Raw genomic sequence first — 24,453 nt, 5'->3', positions numbered from 1 at the left:
TTTTTTTTTCTCCCTTAATAATAAAAATCTTCATTTACAAACTGCCTTTTGTGTTTACTTATGTTGTCTTTGACTAATATTTAAATCTGTTTGATAATCGGAATCATTTAAGTGTGACAAACATGCAAATAATAAGAACTCAAGAAGGGGGCAAACCCTTTTTTTACACCACTGTATGTTCATAAATCACTGTAAAACAAGCATCTTTTAGGGTATGTGCTAATCTTGCACACACTCACACACACACAGCAATATCAGAATTTGCACATTCACGTTTTATTCAGGTATTTGTATCTTATTTGACCTTCATGCTCTGATTTAAAAAATAAATCAGAAGTTACTCACCATTTACTCAGAACTTGAGTGGTTTTTTTCACTGTACTGTACTTTCTTACTCTTCAGTAATTTTTTGGGAGGACAACTTTTTACTTTTACTTCAGTCATATTCTTTTCAAGTAACAATAGTCTTACTTGAGTACAATATTTGGCTACTCTACCTACCTATGATTATATGAACAATAACAGTCATTAGTATAAATAATAGTACGTTGTACAATGATAGAAGTGCTGTATTTTTTTCTGTAGGTGTCAGTACAACGACAGTAAAACAGTAGTCAAGTGTCAAACCACTCAAGAAGACGTTACCACTGTCCGTGAATGTTAAAGCTTTAGGCAACGAGAAGAACCGTTTGTTGATTTTCTATCACTTATTCTGTTCATGATCATTGGGAAGCTGATACTGCACAAAACTGCCTGGATACTCGGGGCAGGACCTGAAATGTGAAATTAATTGCCTTTGCACATCGGTCAGGACTCTACCCTCTCCATTTTAAAGTCCTGTCTTAACACCCACCTGTATTCCCTCACCGCATTATGTTTAATTTTATCTTAGATTTCTTTAGGTTTTATTGAATTTTTCTAGTTTTTGTAGTTCTTGTGCTTAATCATTTCTATCCATATTTTATTATATATCTGCTTCTATTCTATTTTGAAGCACTTGAAATGTAGCCTACAGCACTTTGGCCTGTTGGAGTTTAAAGTGCTTTATAAATTAAGCATAGCATGATTAATGACAAGATGTGAAACTGTCCCTGATTCAAAAGGGAGTTAGACCAAACTTGGTGGTGAATTCGTATCATTATTGTCCAACTTAAATTAGGTGACAAATAAGGAGTTCCTCCTTTCTTTACAGCTAAAAGCTAAAAGCTATACCTTCCACTCTTGATTGTTGGAAGACTTCTAACAAGATGTTAACATGTGTCTGTGGGAACATTTGTCCATTCATTCAAAAGAACATTTGTGAGGTTAAATGTCACTGATGTTGGACTTGAATGAGGGCCTCACAGCCTCTTATTGTGTGTCCCCTGTCCTGGATTATATATTGTACACACATTATGTTTACTGCTTCACACAGGTCCATATAGTTTTGAATTTTTATTAGTATTTGAAGTTTAACGTTTTCCTTCATTCTCTATAAAGACACAGTCTGACCACTATCATCACTCAGCTCACCTGCATGACCTTGGATGTAGTTGTGGTCCTTCTCTTGTCCCCTAGTGTAGTTGCAGTGTTTGGGACTTTGGTTCTCACTAACAGAGTGAATTGGGCTTTGGTTGCTCAATTTGAAGCTGCTGGGTTCCACCTGGTTCACGCTAAAGCTGCGACGCTGATTCCAGGACTTGAATCTTTGTGCAGAGACGGTCTCACTCAAACTCATTGAATGATGGTTCTGGTTTTGGTTGTGTGTCTGAACATTGTGGTGTAGTAAAGTGAAGCACTCTCCCAAGCAGCTCAAAGTGGCTGCAGAAGTAGCTTTGAAAAGGAGTGAATCCTAGAGCAAGAGGAAGGAAAAAACTAAGGTGAAAATGTGCATGTTTTTAGATTTTTGAGTGGCACATGTTCGACATCTAACTCATAATCATCATAATTTCTTGTTGTCTATAGAATGGAAGTTTTTAATATAAAACAATAAAGGTGGTTGAATTGTTATAATGTATGTGTGAGCAAGTAGCTATGGCTGTGATCGAATTGTATTGAAGGTGTTTATTACATCATTCAGAGAGGAGAGTGGTCCAGCTCTTGGGGGCAGAGATTCATTGGAGTTGACCAGGATCTTCTGTTCCTCTTGTGCCTCAGTCATCCCCTACACAAAGACCCAAAGACCGGATAAGATAGTTTACAATCATTGCAAACGATGAGCAGCTTGTGGAATGTGTAGTTGCAAACATCTATCCATCCATCCATTTTCTGAGCTGCTTATCCTCACAAGGGTTGGGGGGGGGGGGGGGGGGGTAGTGCCGGAGCCTATCCCAGCTGTCATCGGGCAGGAGACGGGGTATACCCTGAACTGGTTGCCAGCCAATCGCAGGGCACATATAAACAAACAACCATTCGCAGTCAGATTCATACCTACGGCCAATTTAGTCTTCAATCAACCTACCACGCATGTTTTTGGGATGTGGGAGGAAACCGGAGTACACAGAGAAAACCCACGCAGGCACGGGGAGAACATGCAAACTCCACACAGGCAGGGCCAGGGATTGAACCCCAGTCCTCAGAACTGTGAGGCAGACACTCTAACCAGTCACTCACCGTGCCGCCCGCAAACATCTAACCGTTCACAAAAAAGGATTCCTTGGTTGCAGGTAGAAGCACAGACCGTGTCAAATTTCCCAACAGGTGCAAAGATTACTCATGTCAAACCTTTCTACGGATTGCTGTGAAGGACAGACATGAAATTAGACGATCTAAGTTATACTTTGGAAGGACTGTCTGCTCCAAAATAATTTTAATGCACAGTATACTGTCCGTTCCATGGGGGTAGGGACTGAGTCCTGCCATGACTAGCTAAAAATAGTAAGTTATTGACAACCCCCACCCCAAAAACTTTTATACTTGCCGTTAGATACCCCAAAAGAGCGGCAAAACACAACATGAGGCTCCTCAACTCACATCACCATAGTTCCTTGGCACTAAAATGCCACAAGATAGTGGCAAAGCACTACTATTTAAATTAGACAAGGTTTTGCCCTGACCACAAAAACAGAAAATATAGGTGACTTTTTTAACTAATAATTGAGATTCCCCTCAGAAGAAAAATCACTGGACGGACTAGACAACGTGAGACACTGTACATAAAGTAGTGTGCTTAATCCAAAAACAACTATGACAACATTGAATAAAACAACTTTCTAAGAGTTAGAAAATACCACATAAAAAAACACCGACTTCCGCCAAGGTTTAAATGTTTAAATAACTTAATCTGGTGCAGGTAGCATGGGTTCAGTTCCTAGTTCATGATGGTGTGAATGTGACTTTCTCTTTATGTTCCCTGTGATAGACCAGTCCAGGGTGTACTCCACCTTTCGCCTAAAGTCAGTTGCAATAGGCGCCAGCTCGCCACAACCCTGAACAGGATAAGCGGAATAGAAAATTTATAGTTTTGATAGGTTGTCTACGTGGCACCCATTTACAGAATCTGTCCTTCTATCTGACAAACAGGCCAACGGTGATCAAATCAGAGAGGTATTCCTTCCTACATCCTTTTTAACACGGCACAGGTAATACAAGAGTAGAAATATTTCCATTCTCTCAATGATGAACCCGGGCAAACAGATGTAATTGACAGTGAGGAAGACGTGTGTGTGAGAAGAGATAATGAGTGCTTCCTGTGACCCTAAAATATAATTAAGAGTGGCATTGGCTTCCGAGTACCGCAACTGGGACATCATCTTATTTAACGACTATGTGAGATGAACTGTGATGAATACTAATCATATACATCCATAAAGTGCTTTCAACAGTGATGACACAACACTTTCCATTTATCATAAACAAGAGTTTAAACCCACTTTACTATTGTAGTACTTAGTCTACACTGTTAATTAATTAATTCCATCCATTTTCTTTACTGCTTATCCTCACTAGGGTCGCAGGCATCCTGGAGCCTATCCCAGCTATCTTCGGGCGAGAGGCGGGGTACACCCTGAACTGGTCGCCAGCCAATCGCAGGGCACATATAAACAACCAACAATTCGCACTCACATTCACACGTACAGGCAATTTAGAGTCTTCAATCGACCCATCCTGCATGTTTTTGGGATGTGTGAGGAAACCGGCGTACCCGGAGAAAACCCACGCAGGCACGGGGAGAACATGCAAACTGCACACAGGCAAGGCCTGAATTTGAAACCTGGTCCTCAGAACTGTGAGGCAGATGTGCTAACCAGTCGTGCTACCTTATTAATTATTATTATTAATTATACGAGCATATATTTGTCTTTGTTTAGTCCCAAGAGAAATATTGTAATACACTATCTACTGCATAAATCCCAACAGTGGAACAGTTTTAGATGTAATCTGAAATATTGTAATCTCCATGTCATGTTTAGCAAGGCATTGCTAAAATGCAAAGCTTTTGACCAGTGTTGTTCAAAGTGCTTTCATGTAAACTCAAATACTGATACTCCTCTGTTTGTCCACAAAATACTTCATTAACTTCAATACTTCATTATTTATGGTGCAGTACATGGTCAGGCATCTGTCTAGAGATCTATTTGAGCATGACATCACTTTCAGCTCACAAAAATACCCCACTCAAGGACTGGTTTTATTTTTAAACCTACCTTTCGGTTGCAATGCTTCTTTCTTTATTTCCATCTACAGCACTGGGATTGTTGTTTTTATGATCGTGTTTCTATTTTTATTTTACCATGAACCGATTTGAGGGGTCTGAAAAAAACTATTTGTCCGTGTTGTCAAATACAGTTACAATAAGGCCAAATTTGATCTTCCAAAAATGACTGCGACCAGTGTTCAGCAGGAAAATCTTTCCGGTAGACACAATGAACAGGCTTCGGTGACTCAGATACAGTATATCCTACTCCTACATACAAAAAAGCCTAAACACAAAATAATATTTGACCTGTAAAGCACTTACAGATAAAGATTCATGGACACAGTTGTCATCTCTTGTGTGGAACAGAGACAAGAATTGCAGTGAAATATAAACTGTGGTTTGGATCAAACAGAGGCAAAGTCGAAGTAGGTCTTTTCATACACTGTCACACACTCTCCCACAGCCTCACTCAACACGTGCTATTCTCAGGGGAGGGTGACTCATCGGTGCTGTGACAAGACAGCGAAAGAGAGAGATTTTAAGACACATTCACAGTTAAAATCCTGGATGTAGCAAAATATAGAATTTTATTCATCCCACCCACACAAATAACAGACTCACTTCATCAATGCAAACAAGGATGGGTAAATGTGTGGACTAAATTTAAAGAACGAACTAAAACAGAACAGGACTGTCACTGAAATACAGTATTGTGAAAAAGTATTGGCCCCCTCCTCAAATTCGTACATGCATAGATTCCCCACTTTAATGTTTAAGATCATCAAACAAGTGTAACATTTGTGCCTCGCCTTTTCTCTCTCCCCAGCAATCATCACCTCCTCGTTTGTCCAACTGTTCTCAATCAGCACTCATCACTGCCCGCATATAAGCCTGCCAGATCCAGGAATCCAGCGCCGGAGTATTGACGCTCGTCCGTGGTACACAGTCCAACTCTAGTGATTCCTTCTCGTGTGATTACTTGACTTCCCACAATTTTACTGATCCTCTTGTGTTCTTCTCAGTCTCCAGTGTTCCTTCCGTGTATCCCGCCTCGCTGTCCGCTCCAGCCACGCCGCCAAGCTCTTCCACCTCCCCATGCTCCCGCTTCCTGCACGTTCCTTGCTCCGACGGACGACCATCAGTCCTCGAATATCCTACCCCTGAGCTACCCCCAAATAAACCACTCATATACTTGCTTCGCCTCCGTCTGCTTTTGGGTCCAGTCCAATATCATATGACGACCAACCGTGACAAAATACAATATGGAACCAGGAAACCCGGAAGCGTTGAGGGAAGCGCTCGCCCACCAAGGCGCCCACATTGGAAGACAGGATAAACCTCTCCATGAGATTATGGACTCCTTAAACTCCCTCTCACAACAAGTATCTCTCATATCCTCCCAGATGCACTCCGGCAACCCTCTCGTGAGCCAGGGACACTTCACTCGAGGAATTAATTTCGAGAACTATAAAACTGTACAATCGCCTACGGGAAAGAGCAAGAGAGAGAGGGATTAGAGCATGCAGTTTAGCACACTCCACGGGCACAGCGCCGCTAGCTATTCCGCCGCATCCTGAACTCCCGGCCAGCTCCTCCTCACCACCCACTGCATTGGAGGAACCCATACAACTCGGCAAGACCAGACTAGACCCTCAGGAACGTCAGCTCCGTTTCAGACAACGTTTATGCATCTATTGTGGACAACCAGGCCATTTCATCGCCACATGTTCCATAAAACCAAAAGAGAGGGCTCCCCACGTACGGAGAGTGCCATGGTGAGCCAGAACAACACTTCTTCCAGCTCTCCCTCCCGTATGACCGTTTCCTCGTTTATCCTTGGCTTTGATTGCAAAACTCCGGCTCCTAACCTCATCGACTCCGGCGCCGACGACAACTTTACTCACGAGGGCTTGGCGTGTCAACTCCGGCTACCTCTCGAAACCTTTCAGGTCCCTAAGAAAGTCACTGCCCTGGACGGACGACTCATCTCCCCGGTCTCTCAACAAACGCCATCATTTACACTACTAATCTCAGGTAATTACCAGAAAACCATCCAACTTTTTGTCATTCCTTCCCCTGAGACTCAATTAGTCCTCAGAATCCCCTGACTCAAAAAACCCCGCCATTGATTGGACCCAGCTGTCTATCACTGGGTGGAGTCCTTTCTGCCACTCCCATTGTCTTCTCTCGGCCATTCCGCCCTCCAGCAAACCTCAGCTACCTGCCACACCAATCGATCTTTCCCGGGTGCCGCAAGAATACGACGACCTCTCTCCAGTGTTCAGTAAAGATCTTGCCATATCACTACTTCCCCACCACCCCTATGACTGCGCTATCGGCCTCCTGCCGGGAGCCCCTCTCCCCTCCAGTCGTCTCTTCAACCTTTCCCACCCTGAGAAGAAGGCTATGCAAAACTATATCCGTAACTCTCTTGCTTCTGAACTCATCCGGCCCTCTTCTTCCCCCCTGGGGGCTGGATTATTTTGCGTTGAAAAGAAAGATACCACTCTCCGCCCCTGTATCGACTACCGGGGACTCAACAACATCACTGTGAAAAATAAATCCCCGCTGCCCCTCATTGACCCTTCATTTTAACCCCTCTGCGACGCCCAGATATTCACCAAATTGGACCTGCGCAACGCATATCATCTCATCCGCATTAAAGAGGGGGACAAATGGAAAACTGCTTTCAATACCCACCTTGGACACTTTGAATACCTTGTCATGCCCTTTGGGTTAACCAACGCCCCCGCAGTTTTTCAAACCCTCATCAACGATGTTCTCCGTGATTTCCTCAACCGGTTCGTCTTTGTCTACTTAGATGATATCCTCATCTTCTCCCGCGAGGAACATCACCAACATGTCCGCCAAGTCCTCCAATGCCTACTTGAGAACCGCCTTTTTGTGAAACCGGAAAAGTGTGAATTCCATCTCTCCTCTGTGCACTTCTTGGGATACATCATTGCCAAAGGACAGTTACAACCAGACCCGGCATAAATTGAAGCAGTCGTCAACTGGCCCATTCCTTCCACTCGCAAAGAGCGGCAATGTTTCCTAGGCTTTGCAAACTTCTACCGTCGATTCATCTGCGATTACAGCAAAGTGGCAATTCTTCTCACCAGTCTCACCTCCACTAGCTCTCCATTCCATTGGACCCCTGCTGCATCCCAAGCATTCGAACACCTTAAGGAGCTATTCGCCAGTGACTCCATCCTGAGACACCCGACCCCTCCCTCCAGTTTGTTGTTGAGGTTGACGCCTCTGACATTGGAGCTGGGGCCGTCCTCTCCCAGCGGGACCCGGAATCCCAGAAATTACATCCTTGTGCCTTCTTTTCCCATCGCCTTTCCCCATTTGAACGGAATTACGACGTGGGGAATCGTGAGCTGCTGGCCATTGTCTGGGGCTTGGAAGAATGGAGGCATTGGCTGGAGGGGACCGTTTCTCCTTTTGTTATATGGACCGATCAGAAAAATCTCACCCATCTCCGTTCCGCCAAACGTTTGAACCCCCGAAAAGCTCATTGGGCCCAATTTCTCAGTCGTTTCAACTTTAGCCTCTCCTTCCGCCCTGGTTCCCGCAACGGCAAGCCTGACGCCCTCTCTCGCATTCATTCATCCCCCTCCAGCCCAGTAGAACCAGAACCCATCCTTTCTTTCTTTTGCTTCATTGGGGGAGTCACATGGGAGATTGAAAAAGTGGTAAAAAAGGTTCAGAGAATCCCACCGGATCCCAAGACTGGACCTCCAGACCGTATTTTTGTGCCCAATTCAGCACGCTCTGACATTCTTCAGTGGGCCCACAATACAAAACTCCCGGATGACCTACCTACCTCGAGCCAGAGCTGTTAACATAACAAACACGTGCTCTCGCAAGTGGGTCTTCTACACAGAGGCAACCAATCAGAGGAAAGGAGGTGGTCTTAGCTAAATATTGACAAAGTGGATACAAGACTGGGTCAAGCAGAAGTAGCTGTCAGAGGGGCCTTTTCTGGACACTCGTATGACAAAACCAAGGTGTTTTTTTTAAATGAAATTGACACTTTTATACTAACTCTGTGTTAAAGATTCACTCTATGGAGGTCTAAATAGCCCTCATTGCAATACTTAGAAACATTTTAGCCCCAGATAATTATTGCTGTACATATTGTGAAATTGTTAACTCTAAGTCCATTTAATAATGATTACCAGTATAGTAAAGCTTCTTAATGATGACCTTTCTACTATTATCATTACCTTTCCTTACTGATTGGTTGGGAGAAATCATAGCGTTTACTGTTGTATATCAACAATAGGAAATGAGACATTTCACTCTTTATATTAAAAGTATAATGCTACAAATAAAAGGCTTGAGTCTTAAGTGTTGGACGGAGACCCAAAAAAAAACAATAGTGTTGGAATGAATTTATGAGCAAAATGCCAGTGAAAGTGAAGCATCTGGTTGACATGACAAGACATGACGAATGTACGTGTATGAATATGATTAGATAATAGTCACATGGTTATCAATTTAAGCAGAGTACATGTGCGTGTTCATACATTAGCAAATGAACCACACTAAGATGTGCTTAAATACATCAGCCTCCTGGTACAGCTGCGTGTGGAGAGGACTGATCAGGCTGAGATGAAAACCAAAAGGACATCAAGTCATTTGGTGAAGATGGAAAACAAAGCAACAGCATCAAAGAGCGAGGATTACTTTGGTTGTCCATTAAGCAAGAGCAGGTTACATTGTACATCACAACCCTGAGCATGCATTGCTTTTAACACACCTGTGAGAGTGAAATGGTGTCAGGGAGGATAAACCATTAGAGAGCTCAAACATTTGCTTCACATGCCTGAGTGGAGGAGATGGAGACGCTCTGAGAAGCTGAATAAAACAAATTCTATCCTACAAGTTTGGAACTATATCAATATCACATTGTACAGTTTGTTGTTTATGTATTTTTACTTTTATTTGCTTTTATTTTGCTTTGTTTTACTCTGCTGTCTGCAACCAGGTCAACATTGCAAAAAATAATGGGTTCTTACCTGGATAAATCACGGTTAAATAAAATAAATAATAAACAAGTACAGTAGCTGGGTGGAAATCTATTTTGCTCCAATGTGTCTCAAAAGCTAAACTCTCTGGGTAAGAAAAATTTTGGAGTAGTCCTAATCCAATAAGGAAGCAGGAAAGAGACATTCGTCTCATCTATGCGGAATTTAAGCAGTGGATTAAACGATTGTGTGTGTCTGTGTTTGCATGCGTGTGCGTAAATGTGTACGTGTCTGTTTGTGTGCATACCTTAGCCCCCCTGTCACACTGGACTCGAGAACACAGCTGTAGCTGTGTCATCCATAACTCCTGTTCCTCTGCATTTGATGCTGAAAGAGACAACAATAATTGTAACTCTAATAAAACTTTTGCGTGCAAGGATCTATTTATAGAAAGTCTTTGCTAAATCCAGTTTTATGTCACACTTACCTCTAAGTTTATAGGATTCACCAATCGAGGACTGAATGGCAAACATATAAGGAAAGTCACTACAGGAGACAACCAATGCTCCAAGTAGAGACAATGACCCTCTGGGGGGGCGCTGGCTTTTGCTGTGTTCATTTCGATAGTAGTCAAGCTGGCCAACCATGGGGTCAAGAACAAAATACCTGCACGGGTGAGAGAAGTCAGAAGAACGACTGAGGAAAAACTGAATGCGGTTATGGTTTTTTGAGTACCAAATGTAATGTATTGGGATATTCTATCTTTAAATTGAATGATACTAAAAGTCCTCCGCAACAAGATATACAATTAACATCCTGGAGACCCTTTAGTTTACACCATATCATAATCTTAAACTGTAATGATTGACACTTTTGTTTTTGACCTCAAAGCCATAAAGTACCAACACTGATTGTGTAAACTTAACACCATTATGTTCGTGTTGCTTAGTCACCATTCTCAAATTGAGAGGAAAGAACAAAACTTTCAAAAAATTCAGTTCACTCTTGACCTCATGAGCAATTTAAGAATAAATGATTTTACCCAGTAGTTATTCCAACAGTCACAAAGCAGTTTTTCTAGTAATACAAATGAGAGCTACTAATGAAACACCTTTTTTCATGCTATATGGGAACGCACACCAACTCAATGCTTTTGAACTTCGGTTACGGAGTAACTCTTGTATATTTTGAACTGCAGAATTCCATTTTCCCCAAGATTGCACATACTTGGTGACTTAAGCATAATCGACCTTCCAAATAAATATTCACTGTCAATACGTTTTGCGTTAGGTTTCGCCAAGAAAACAATTTTACTAAACTGGAAAATTAATTTATCAATATTAATCACTGGTTATATATCATCATAGAATACATTTCATTAGAAAACTATAAATTGTCCGTAGGTGTAAATGTGAGTGCGAATGGTTGTTTGTTTATATGTGCCTTGTGATTGGCTGGCGACCAGTTCAGGGTGTACCCCGCCTCTCGCCCGAAGATAGCTGGGATAGGCTCCAGCACGCCCGTGACCCTAGTGAAGATAAGCGGTACAGAAAATGGATGGATGGATAGAAAAAATATCTGCAGAATGAAAAAAAAATTACATAATTACAGAGCTGGTCATCCTTCTTCAGCATGCTGAACTGATATCTTTGATTCCTCTGCCTGGGTAGAATGCCATCTCACAATAACAATATATTGTAAATATAATAGTAAGGGTTTGCCTTCTGTATTCTTTGTTGTTGTTTTATTTCTGTTTTTAAATTTTTTTATTAACTTGTTCTCTTTCTCACCCTTTAGACTGATTTGCACGATGAAAAGGCAAATGCATGGATTGGGGAGCTTGTCTTCTTGTGCTTGTGGGGCCGGGATTTTCTTTGCTCCTTCCCGGCCTTCTGAGGGGGGGGGGTCTGGGATGTTAACTGGATGAGCCTCCCGGGTGCCCTCTTGGTGGATTCGCTCATGTTCCATGGGGGCTAGGGTGGTGCAAACTGCCGTCCACCTTGGTTCCCCGTTCTGGCTGCTGGTGGGGGATGGTGGGGCCCCCTGTCGCTCCTCGGGCTTGCTTCCTCCTCTTCTCTCAGGTCCTTGCGTCCGGCTGCGGTCGCTTCCCCCTCTTCTCGTGTGGGGCGGGGGATTTCCTGCAGACCGTGGGGGCTGCTGTGGGGTTTTGTCACTGCCTGTTCTGGGGGCAGGTCCATCTCCAGCACTCTGGGGTGGGTAGCATGCGCTGGCTGGGGGTGTTCAGGTGGCGGTACTGTGGCGGTGGGTGAGGTGTTCCTTTCTCCCTGTGGTTGTCCCGCCGGATGGGCCCCGCCTGCAGAAGCCATGCCTCTTAATCACTCACTTAGCACACACTCACACCATTCACTGAATATATTTTTTCACTAATCACATTCGGGCACACACACATATTCAGGGTTTCTTGGGGGAATGGTGTGGGGTCTGGGGGTTGCGGGCGTTGGACCCGGATGCAGTACGTCAATGCCGGTTGGTGGATGGACCCTGTGGCCTCCTCCGAGAGGCCGGTTTTGGGGCAAAGAACTCCCCTATAAAACTGTGTTCTGTCCAACTGAATTTTCAATACAAATCCAACAGAATACAAAGAACCACAGTGGCAGCTTAAAAACTCCACTGTGGCACAGTAAAACTGTCCCGGCATAAAAGGGATACAGATCCTCCAAAAAATAAAAAATAAAAAAATAAATAAAAAGAATGCGCAAAAGACAGGTGAAAGGATGTAACAGTGACAAAAACAGGCTTAAATCTAGAAGCACACTGTACATCAGTATGTATCAATAACTTGCTCCTTTGTTCATCAGAAGCAGTGCATGGTATGGTTCAGCATAATCATTTAGTGCAACATCACTGCATTGGTAATTAATGTAATCTATTTAAGGACATAGAGGTGTGAAAGATGTGGATAACTGAGCTTGTCTGCGAGATTCAGTATGAATGCCTTGAAGTACTGTATGATCAAAACATGGAAAGATCGATTATTTACTGCAATAATGATTAACTTATTTTCAAGGCATGAAAAAAAAAACAATAGAACAGCTGAAGTCTAGATTGCACAATTTGCAGTTCAACCACAATTATAATTATAAATACCACAATTATAATTATAAATACACATCAACCATCGTACAGCATGGAATGCAGCCCTATGGGGGGCACAAGCCAGTGCAAACTGTAGGCTGGTCCCAAGCCCGGATAAATGCAGAGGGTTGTGTCAGGAAGGGCATCCGGCTTAAAGCTTGGCCAAACAAATATGAGCGTTCATCCAAAGAATTCCATACCGGATCGGTCGTGGCGCGGGTTAACAACGTCTGCCACCGGCGCTGTCAACCTGCAGGGCGCCGTTGGAAATTCAGCTACTGTGGGTCGAAGTCGAAGAAGAAGAGGTGGAAAGCGGGTTCTTCGGCAGAAAGAGAAGATGAAAGCACAGAGCCTAGAACTGAATGTGGGGACTTTGAATGTTGGGACTATGACAGGAAAATCTCGGGAGTTGGTTGACATGATGATTAGGAGAAAGGTTGATATATTGTGTGTACAGGAGACCAGGTGGAAAGGCAGTAAGGCTAGAAGTTTAGGGGCAGGGTTTAAATTATTTTTCCATGGTGTAGATGGGAAGATAAATGGAGTCGGGGTTATTTTAAAGGAAGAGTTGCCTCAGAATGTCTTGGAGGTGAAAAGAGTATCACATCAAGTGATGAGGCTGAAACTTGAAATTGAGGGTGTTATGTGTAATGTGATTAGTAGCTATGCCTCACAAGTAGGATGTGACCTAGAGGTGAAAGAGAAATTCTGGAAGGAGCTAGACGAAGTAGTTCTGAGCATCCCAGACAGAGAAAGAGTCGTAATTGGTGCAGATTGTAATGGACATGTTGGTGAAGGAAATAGGGGTGATGAAGAAGTGATGGGTAAGTACAGCATCCAGGAAAGGAACTTGGAGGGACAGATGGTGGTAGACTTTGCAACAAGGATGCAAATGGCTGTAGTGAACACGTTTTTCCAGAAGAGGCACGAACATAAGGTGACCTACAAGAGCGGAGGTAGAAGCACGCAGGTGGATTACATCTTGTGCAGACGATGTAATCTGAAGGAGGTTACCGACTGTAAGGTAGTGGTAGGGGAGAGTGAGGGTAGACAGCATAGGATGGTGGTGTGTAAGATGACTCTGGTGGTGGGGAGGAAAATTAGGAAGACAAAGACAGAGCAGAGAACCATGTGGTTGAAGCTGAGACAGGACGAGTGTTGTGCAGCTTTTCGGGAAGAGGTGATACAGGCTCTCGGTGGACGGGAGGAGCTTCCAGAAGACTGGACCACTGCAGCCAAGGTGATCAGAGAGGCAGGCAGAAGAGTACTTGGTGTATCTTCTGACAGGAAAGGAGAGAAGGAGACTTGGAAGGTGGAACCATACAGTACAGGAAATCATACAAGGAAAAAGGTTAGCTAAGAAGTGGGACACTGAGAGGACCGAGGAGAGGCGAAAGCAATACATTGTGATGCGACACAGGGCAAAGGCAGAGGTGTAAAAGGCCAAACAAGAGGCATATGATGACATGTATGGCAGGTTGGACACTAAAGAAGGAGAAAAGGATCTATACAGGCTGGCCAGACAGAAGGATAGAGATGGGAAGGATGTGCAGCAGGTTAGGGTGATTAAGGACAGAGATGGAAATATGTTGACTGGTGCAAGTAGTGTGCTAGATAGATGGAAAGAATACTTTGAGGAGTTGATGAATGAGGAAAATGAGAGAGAAGGGAGAGTAGAAGAGGCAAGTGTGGTGGACCAAGAAGTGGCAATGATTAGTAAGTAAGGGAGTTAGAAAGGCATTAAAGAGGATGAAAAATGGAAAGGCAGTTGGTCCTGATGACATTCCTGTGAGGTATGGAAGCATCTAGGAGAGGTGGCTGTCGAGTTTTTGACCAGCTTGTTCAATAGAATTCTAGCGCGTGAGAAGATGCCTGAGGAATGGAGGAAAAGTGTGCTGGTGCCCATTTTTAAGAACAAGGGTGATGTGCAGAGCTGTGGGAACTATAGAGGAATAAAGTTGATGAGCCACACAATGAAGTTGTGCGAAAGAGTAGTGGAGGCTAGACTCAGGACAGAAGTGAGTATTTGCGAGCAACAGTATGGTTTCATGCCTAGAAAGAGCACCACAGATGCATTATTTGCCTTGAGGATGTTGATGTAAAAGTACAGAGAAGGTCAGAAGGAGCTCAATGTGTCTTTGTAGATCTAGAGAAAGCGTATGACAAAGTACCCAGAGAGGAACTGTGGTACTGCATGCGGAAGTCTGGAGTCTTCTCTGCCACTGAATAATACAGGACATGTACGAGGGCAGCAGAACAGCGGTGAGGTGTGCTGTAGGTGTGACAGACGAATTTAAGGTGGAGGTGGGACTGCATCAGGGATCAGCCCTGAGCCCCTTCCTGTTTGCAGTGGTGATGGATAGGCTGACAGATGAGGTTAGACTGAAATCCCCGTGGACCAAGATGTTTGCAGGTGACATTGTAATCTGCAGTGAAAGCAGGGAGCAGGTGGAGGAACAATTAGAAAGATGGAGGCATGCACTGGAAAGCAGAGGAATGACAGAATATATGTGCATGAATGAGACGGGTGATGGGGGAAGAGTGAGGCTACAGGGAGAAGAGATAGCAAGGGTGGAGGAATTTAAATACTTGGGATCAACCGTCCAGAGCAATGGTGAGTGTGGTCAGGAAGTGAAGAAACGGGTCCAAGCAGGTTGGAACGGGTGGAGGAAGGTGTCAGGTGTGTTATGTGACAGAAGAGTCTCTGCTAGGATGAAGGGCAAAGTTTATAAAACAGTGGTGAGGCCAGCCATGATGCACGGATTAGAGACAGTGGCACTGAAGAGACAACAGGAAGCAGAGCTAGAGGTGGCGGAAATGAAGATGTTGAGGTTGGCTCTCGGAGTGACCAGGTTGGATAAAATTAGAAATGAGCTCATCAGAGGGACAGCCGAGGTTCGATGTTTTGGAGACAAAGTTAGAGAGAGCAGACTTCAATGGTTTGTTCACGTCCAGAGGAGAAATAGTGAGTATATTGGTAGAAGGATAATGAGGATGGAGCTGCCAGGCAAGAGAGCTAGAGGAAGACCAAAGAGAAGGTTGATGGATGTCGTGAGGGAAGACATGTGGGCAGTTGGTGTTCGAGAGGAGGATGCAGGAGATAGGCTTACATGGAAAAGGATGACGCCCTGTGGCGACCCCTAAAGGGACAAGCCAAAAGGAAAAGAAGAAGAAGAACCATCGTACAGCATGGCAATAAGTTCTGTCAACATATTATACATACATACATACATACATACATACAAAACCAAAACCTCCCCCCTTGATAAGCTGCATTCTGCCCTGCGGCCTTGCTGTTCGAGCAAACCACTAGCAGATGCCGACTGGACCTTAAACTCATTAGCAGCTTCCCGTCAAATCGTGATTCCCGTCTTCAAAAAGACTCCTTTCCTTCTTTTGCAGATAACGACAAAGCTGGGAGAGCTCAACAATGGAACGCAAATACAGCGATGAACTATTTGCTTAATATTCAAACATGCACACAAGGGGCCACCCACTGGCGTTTGAGAGTACTCCAACCTGTGAACTAACATTCAAAGTTGTTTTTAACTGAAGATAAAATGTCCGTTTTCATATATCACAAACTCTGCAGAAATATTCCAAATGTATGCCTTGATGTCTGTGTCAGTGTGTCAACTTTACAGGTGCGGCTGCGAGATGTTGAGAACTGTTTGTCTTGGTTTGAAGCCAAGCAGCATGAATTGTGATTGAACCATAAGCAGTTGATGTGCCAAGACTAAAGTTTATACAATCATTCTATATGCTTGATCTCTGAGTAAAGAGTACAAAGTCCTCTGAGACACGCCGCCTGGGTATTTAACCTCTGACTCCCGCCTACTCGCTCTCTTTTGTGTCTCTCCTCTTTCGGTTCTGGCTCTCTTCTTTTTCCTCGGCGCGCCGATGCCGTGCCGCCGCCCCTCCCTCCACCCCTTTCTTTTGTTCAAACACACGGCTCGGCAAAGGTGAGCCTTGGGGATGGAGATCCGGCTCCCAAGCCTCCGGAGATCACCGCTCCTAAGCCTCCAGAACTGCTGAGCTACCAGATACACTCCCAACATGCGTTCTCTGAACTTGCTAGCGGATCCCGGAAACAGGCGGGGAGAGACATGGTCATACTCTCCCAACAAGGCGTGACAAACAACAATTTTTCCTCTTCCGCATCTTTTGTTTTTGTTTTTATTTGTCTGCATCTTTTTCCCTTTTTCAACCAAACCTGCTTCGTTTTCCTCCTGAGATGTCCGGAGAACGACCAGGCCCACCGACCAGCTGATCTACGATTGTGAGTACCACAACAAGTGTTGCTAGGATGTACAATATTAGTGCCTATTAATAATTTAGGGGAAATTACTAGCGTCACACAAAATCCCAACTTTGTCCCCTCCCTCTCTCGTCCGGACTGGACGTATTAAAAGCTCACGTTTTCAACTTTCAACGGTATTCTATTTCCCTTTTTCTGTGCCTATCTTTTGCTTTCACCAGCATTAGTGTTATTTTCTTCCTGTAGTTAGCCTCTTTGTGTTTCCCTATAGATCCCTCGTGGATTTCATTAAATATTCTATAAAATTCCACTCTTTGTTGTGTCCTTGTGTTTTCAGTTTGTCTTCTGTCATCTAGAACATAAAATTTAGCAACCTTTAGATTATGAGACTGACAAAAGTTTTGTCGTCGCTTTCTCCTAAATTTTATACGTATAAAAGGGCGACGTGGTACCCTTTATGAGACAAAATAGCTTGATTTATAACGCTAAGCGTCAAATCAGGCTAAACCGGAAGCAACGCAGGCGTCGCTGCGTCGACAAATGTATTTCTGAAATAAATTATGTTTTATCCAAACGGCAATATATGCTACAATACATACATGCATGCATTGATCCATCCATCCATACATTCATACTTACAGTGGGTACGGAACGTATTCAGACTCCTTAAATTTTTCAGTCTTTGTTATATTGCAGCCATTTGCTAAAATCATTTAAGTTCCTGTTTTTCCTCTTTAATGTACACACAACCCCATGTTGACAGAAAAACATTGAATTGTTCAAATTTTGGCAGATTTATTAAAGAAGACAAACTGAAATATCACACAGCCGTAAGTATTCAGACCTTTTGCTCATTATTTTGTTGAGCTTTTGAGCTAATACAGCCATGATCATTGAATTCGGATTCAAGGATTATTTTTTTTTTTATAAAAGCGGGAAAAAGTCAATCTCACTGTATGGGACGGAATGAGTGTACGTCATCAGCCCACAAAACGTTTATAGGGTGCGTTGCGATGTAACATGAGCTCTAATTTGCAGGTGCCAGCGCAGTTGGGGAGTGGCACACAGATGCTCTCAGCTTCAGAGTCTGAATCGACTGTCTATGCAGAATCCAGAGGCTATGCACAACCTTCAAGGTAAAAACTGTCAATCGATTCATGATCAGCTGACTGTATTTAATATTTTTTAATCACTCTGTCTGTTTGCACAATGGACATCATAGCATGGGATGAAATTCATGTCTACTGTGGGTACGGAAAGAATTTAGACCCCCTTAAATTTTTCACTCTTTTTTTTATATTGCAGCCAGTTGCTACAATCATTTAAGTATTTTTCTTTCTCCATTAATGTACACACAGCACCCCATATTGATAGAAAAAAAACTGAGTTGTTGAAATTTTTGCAGATTTAGTCAAAAAGAAAAACTGAAATATCACACAGCCGTAAGTATTCAGACCATTTGCTCAGTATTTAGTAGAAGCACCCTTTTGAGCTAATACAGCCATGTGTCTTTTTGGGAATGATACAACAAGTTTTTCACACCTGGGGGATCCTCTGCAATTCCTCCTTGCAGATCCTCTCCAGTTCTGTCAGGTTGGATGGTGAACGTTGATGGACAGTCATTTTCAGGTCTCTCCAGAGATGCTCAATTGGGTTTAAGTCAGGGCTCTGGCTGGGCCATTCAAGAACAGTCACAGAGTTTTTCTGAAGCCACTCCTTTGTTATTTTAGCATGTGCTTTGGGTCATTGTCTTGTTTTGTGGTTATTAACTACTCCATGAATTATGGGGGCGGCACGGTGGGCGACTGGTTAGAGCGTCTGCCTCACAGTTCAGGGGGGGGGGGGTCAATCCCCGGCCCCGCCTGTGTGGAGTTTGCATGTTCTCCCTATGCCTGCGTGGGTTTTCTCCGGGCACTCTGGTTTCCTCCCACATCCCAGAAACATGCGTGGTAGGTTAATTGACAAATCTAAATTGCCCGTAGGTGTGAATGTGAGTGTGAATGGTTGTTTCTTTGTATGTGCCCTGCGATTGGCTGGCAACCAGTACCCCGCCTCCTGCCCGATGATAGCTGGGATAGGCTCCAGCACGCCCGCGATCCTAGTGAGGAGAAGCGGCTCAGAAAATGGATGGATGGATGGATGGATGAATTATGGGTCCAAAAGAGTGTCAAATTATTAGTTTTTTAAATCATCAGGTTACATGAAATTTGTGTTGCCGGCTAACTGGCTCCCCACAGCGCGCATGAACTGAACCAGTCTGTCGACGACTCCCGGGCCACATTTTTCTGCCAGTCCGCCCCTGCCAGGGTGTACCCCATCTCTTGACCCTCACTCAACTAACATTATCACTACACATGTAGCAAAATATGACTAAAATTGTATTGCATTGTTTTCATCCATCTATTTTCTATACCGCTTGTCCTCTTCAGGGTCATGGGTAATGTTGAATTTAATGGACAATTAATGAAAATGACTAATTTTCAGTGTTATAAAAGAGAATAAATCCTGGATCTTGCAAATGACTAATGCCACTATATTATTTTAAATTTCTTGAGCAGCCATCTGATATCAAACATTGACTATTAAAACGCTTGGCAATGGTCATGTAACCTCGTTACCTCTGTAACACTTTGTAAAAAGCCATGACATTTGCACAAACTATATAGCTCCAAAAAGAAAGTAGGGTTGCAATTGAAGTCAAACTATCAATGTCATGCAACAAAAATTGTACAAAAAATTATACTGCATTTCACTTACCTGTTCTGCCATCCCTGCAATAGATTAGTGTACTTCTTCAGGACCCCCTCCAGATGCTGTTTGTTGCGGACTGTTTTATTCGGCGATGACCCTGCACCATTGTCCCCAGACTCGGAACCAGGTGGTCCAACTCGTTGTTCTTGCCTCTTGTGGGGATATCTCGTGGGGCTCTCGTGACCAACGGACCGGCGGCTCATGCTGCCGTGCTAAAGTGTTTGTGAGAGACACATAAGGAGCATGAAGAGATTGTTCCTCAACGATTCACTGCAGCTTTTAGCAATTGATGCAGTGATGATGAGATTTTGAGACAAAGTGTACAAGTGGAGCGTTACTGCTTCCTGACAGTGTTGACACTGAAGAGATACTGACTTATTTACTCCGGAGCTGTCATCATCCTCCCTCCTTCTGTGGTGACGTTTTTGTGGTTTTTTAAATTTGGAAATCCCGGGTTGGTTACTCCCCCCCAGCCCGGAATCCTCCCCCCTACAAGTCACTGGGTATTCATTATTCGTCACATTACGGCATGGTAAACTGGGTTTTAACTCGGGGGCTTGGGGGAATATTAAATTGCATTGTAAGGAAAATATCTAAAGGTTGAATTTAGGGTTGTGCTTTTGAATGGAAAAGCATGTTACACAGTAGTAGTTTTAAGTATCTTGATAGCAAGTTGTCAGCATTGTTATTATTATTTTTTTTAAAAAGGGGGGGCATTGTTATGTAATATGGAACCTATATTTACTGCGGTCAAGCCAGCCTCCACTCGAAAAGTAGCAGTCAAGCCAGCCGCCCCTAATTTTGTTCATACTAGGCATTACGGTAATAGGTCGCCAACTCGCGGCGAAAGCCACCTTCAAAATAAAAGCTTCCCAATAATACGGACGTCAGTGCTCTTCGGTTAAGGAATGCAACCAGCAAAGTTAATTTGAATCTTGAGATACATTACATACATACATACATTAAAAAAAATTACTTCATTTGATATCTTAGGAAAAATAAATGGCAATGGACTGCACTTATATAGCGCTTTATCTACATCATCACAGTGCCCAAAGCGCTTTACAAAGACTTTACAAAGTTTATTCACACACACATTCATAAACCAATGGGCGACTGCTGCCGTGCAAGGCGCTGCCATGCCCACTGGGAGCAAATTAGGGTTATGTGTCTTGCCCAAGGAAACTTCGACATGCGGACAGTCGTAGCAGGGATTCCAACCTGTTCTACCTACTGAGCCAAAGCCACCCCAACATAATCCCATTGGTATCGCAAGACAAGTCCAGATCTGTGTGACAGACCACTAAGGACTCCGCGAAAAGAGGTTTGATGAAGATCTGATATTGTATTTCAAAATAAAAATCTCTGAAAACTGCATATGTTGCTTTCATTACCCCTGACTGAAAAAATCTGTTAAATCTTTTTAATGAGATATCACAACACCGGTCCAGTTCTGGGGGACACTACACCGCCCCAGGTCTGCAACAAAAGAGATCCCATCAAAATCTGATGTGGCATTTCAAAATAAAAGACTCTTGAAATTGGTATATTTCACTGTCATGATCACGGATTACAAAAATTCTTAAAAAAAAAATCTCTTAGTTATCACAACACCAGACTAGTTCTGGGGGACACGACACCACCCCAGGTCTCCAACAAAAGAGGTCCCATCAAAATCTGATGTGGCATTTCAAAATAAAAGTCCACTGAAATTGGTATATTTCACTGTCATGTTCACGGATTTCAAAAATTCATAAAAAAAAAATCTCCGAGTTATCACAACACCAGACCAGTTCTGGGGGACACTACACCACCCCAGGTCTCCAACAAAAGAGGTCCCATCAAAATCTGATGTGGCATTTCAAAATAAAAGTCCACTGAAATTGGTGTATTTCACTGTCATGTTCACGGATCTCAAAAATTCTTTAAAAATAAATCTCCTAGTTATCACAACACCAGACCAGTTCTGGGGGACACTACACCAACCCAGGTCTGCAACAAAAGAGGTCCCATCAAAATCTGATGTGGCATTTCAAAATAAAAGTCCACTGAAATTGGTGTATTTCACTGCCATGATCACGGATTTCAAAAAATCTCCTAGTTATCACAACACCAGACCAGTTCTGGGGGACACTACACCACCCCAGGTCTCCAACAAAAGAGGTCCCATTGAAATCTGATGTGGCATTTCAAAATAAAAGTCCACTGAAATTGGTATATTTCACTGTCATGTTCACAGATTTCAAAAATTCATAAAAAAAAAATCTCCTAGTTATCACAACACCAGACCAGTTCTGGGGGACACTACACCACCCCAGGTCTCCAACAAAAGAGGTCCCATCAAAATCTGATGTGGCATTTCAAAATAAAAGTCAACTGAAATTGGTGTATTTCACTGTCATGTTCACGGATCTCAAAAATTCTTTAAGACAAAATCTCCTAGTTATCACAACACCAGACCAGTTCTGGGGGACACTACACCACCCCAGGTCTGCAACAAAAGAGGTCCCATCAAAATCTGATGTGGCATTTCAAAATAAAAGTCCACTGAAATTGGTGTATTTCACTGCCATGATCACGGATTTCAAAAATTCTTCAAAAAAATCTCCTAGTTGTCACAACACCAGACCAGTTCTGGGGGACACTACACCACCCCAGGTCTCCAACAAAAGAGGTCCCATCAAAATCTGATGTGGCATTTCAAAATAAAAGTCCACTGAAATTGGTATATTTCACTGTCATGTTCACGGATTTAAAAAATTCATAAAAAAAATCTCCTAGTTATCACAAGACCAGACCAGTTCTGGGGGACACTACACCACCCCAGGTCTCCAACAAAAAAGATCCCATCAAAGTCTGATGTGGCATTTCAAAATAAAGGTCCACTGAAATTGGTATATTTCATTGTCATGATCACGGATTTCAAAAATTCTTTAAAAAATATATCTTAGTTATCACAACACCAGTCCAGTTCTGGGGGACACTACACCACCCCAGGTCTCCAACAAAAAAGGTCCCATCAAAATCTGATGTGGCATTTCAAAATAAAGGTCCACTGAAATTGGTATATTTCATTGTCATGATCACGGATTTCAAAAATTCTTTAAAAAATATATCTTAGTTATCAAAACACCAGTCCATTTCTGGGGGACACTACACCCCCCAGGTCTCCAACAAAAGAGGTCCCATCAAAATCTGATGTGGCATTTCAAAATAAAAGTCCACTGAAATTGGTGTATTTCACTGCCATGATCACGGATTTCAAAAATTCTTTAAAAAAAATCTCATTGTTATCACAACACCAGACCAGTTCTGGGGGACACTACACCACCCCAGGTCTGCAACAAAAGAGGTCCCATCAAAATCTGATGTGGCATTTCAAAATAAAAGTCCACTGAAATTGGTGTATTTCACTGACATGATCACGGATTTCAAAAATTCTTTAAAAAAAATCTCCTAGTTATCACAACACCAGACCAGTTCGCCCATTGGTTTATGAATGTGTGTGTGAATGTGAGGCTTTGTAAAGCGCTTTGGGCACTGTGATGATGTAGATAAAGCGCTATATAAGTGGAGCCCATTACCATTTATTTGTCCTAAGATATCAAATAAAGTATTTTTTTAAATGTATGTATGTATGTATGTAATGTATTTCAAGATTCAAATTAACTTTGCTGGTTGCATTCCTAAACCGAAGAGCACTGACGTCCGTATTATTGGGAAGCTTTTATTTTGAAGGTGGCTTCGCCGCGAGTTGGCGACCGATTACCGTAATGCCTAGTATGAACAAAATTAGGGGCGGCTGGCTTGACTGCTACTTTTCGAGTGGAGGCTGGCTTGACCGCAGTCTATATTTGACGTCATCAGTTGGAGACGCTGACGGATACCATACAGTAAAATGAATACAGTACTGGTCATAATTGCTACATTTATTTGGGAAGCTTGGGAAGCTTCCGCAATGCATTTGAAAACGTAACAATAGCAAGAATCCCTCACACGCTTTATTCGTGTAGTTTATTGCTCATTGGGAAGTGGTCTGTGCTTACATGACAACCCTCCAATGGTTGTCATATTTTTAAGGACTGCAGTAGTAAGCCAGCCGCCCCTAATTTTGATCACATTCGGCATTACGGTAATAAGTCGCCAATTCGCGGCGAAAGCCACCTTCAAAATTTCACTGTCACTACCACAGATTTAAAATATTCATTAAAAGAAATCTATGAGATATCGCAACACCGGTCCAGTTCTGGGGACACTACACCACCTCATGTCGCCAACAAAAGTGGTCCTACACCAAATCGGATTTGGCATTTCAAAATAAAAGTCCCCTGAAATTGGTCCCTCTTTTGGTGGAGACCTAGGGTGGTGTAGTGTGCCCGGGAACTGGACCGGTGTTGCGATGTCTCGTAGATTTTTTTTAAATTACTATTTTAAATCAGTGGTAGTGACAGTGAAATATGCAGGGCTGAGGGGACTTTTAATTTGAAATGCCACATCATATTTGGGTGGGACCTCTTTTGCTGGAGACCTGGGGTTGTGCAGTGTCTCCAAGAACTGTACCAGTGTTGCGATATCTCATAGATTTCTTGTAATGAGAGTTTATTCAGTCAGGGGTAATGAAAGCAAAATATGCAGTTTTCATAGACTTTTATTTTGAAATATCAGATCTTCATCAAACCTCTTTTAGTAGAGTCCTTGGTGGTCTGTCACACAGATCTGGACTTCTCTTGCGATACCAATGGGATTATGTT

General features: G+C 43.0%; 1 protein-coding gene across 1 annotated transcript in view; it reads right to left on the bottom strand.

Moving 5' to 3' along the window:
* The window catches only part of osbpl10b (oxysterol binding protein-like 10b), a 64,456-nt gene extending 44,398 nt beyond the window's left edge, over nucleotides 1–20,058 (bottom strand). The window contains 5 exon segments of the mRNA XM_061777025.1: nucleotides 1,513–1,831; nucleotides 2,051–2,143; nucleotides 9,905–9,984; nucleotides 10,085–10,263; nucleotides 19,709–20,058. Coding sequence (XP_061633009.1) covers nucleotides 1,513–1,831; nucleotides 2,051–2,143; nucleotides 9,905–9,984; nucleotides 10,085–10,263; nucleotides 19,709–19,905 — 868 coding nt within the window. The 5' untranslated portion in view covers nucleotides 19,906–20,058.
* Between the last annotated feature and the right edge of the window lie 4,395 nt (nucleotides 20,059–24,453).

Source organism: Phyllopteryx taeniolatus, chromosome 6 (assembly GCF_024500385.1).
Source record: "Phyllopteryx taeniolatus isolate TA_2022b chromosome 6, UOR_Ptae_1.2, whole genome shotgun sequence".
In the NCBI taxonomy this organism is placed as follows: domain Eukaryota; kingdom Metazoa; phylum Chordata; class Actinopteri; order Syngnathiformes; family Syngnathidae; genus Phyllopteryx; species Phyllopteryx taeniolatus.
Note: the sequence above shows the minus strand (reverse complement) of the source record. Positions and strands in the feature narration are given on the sequence as shown.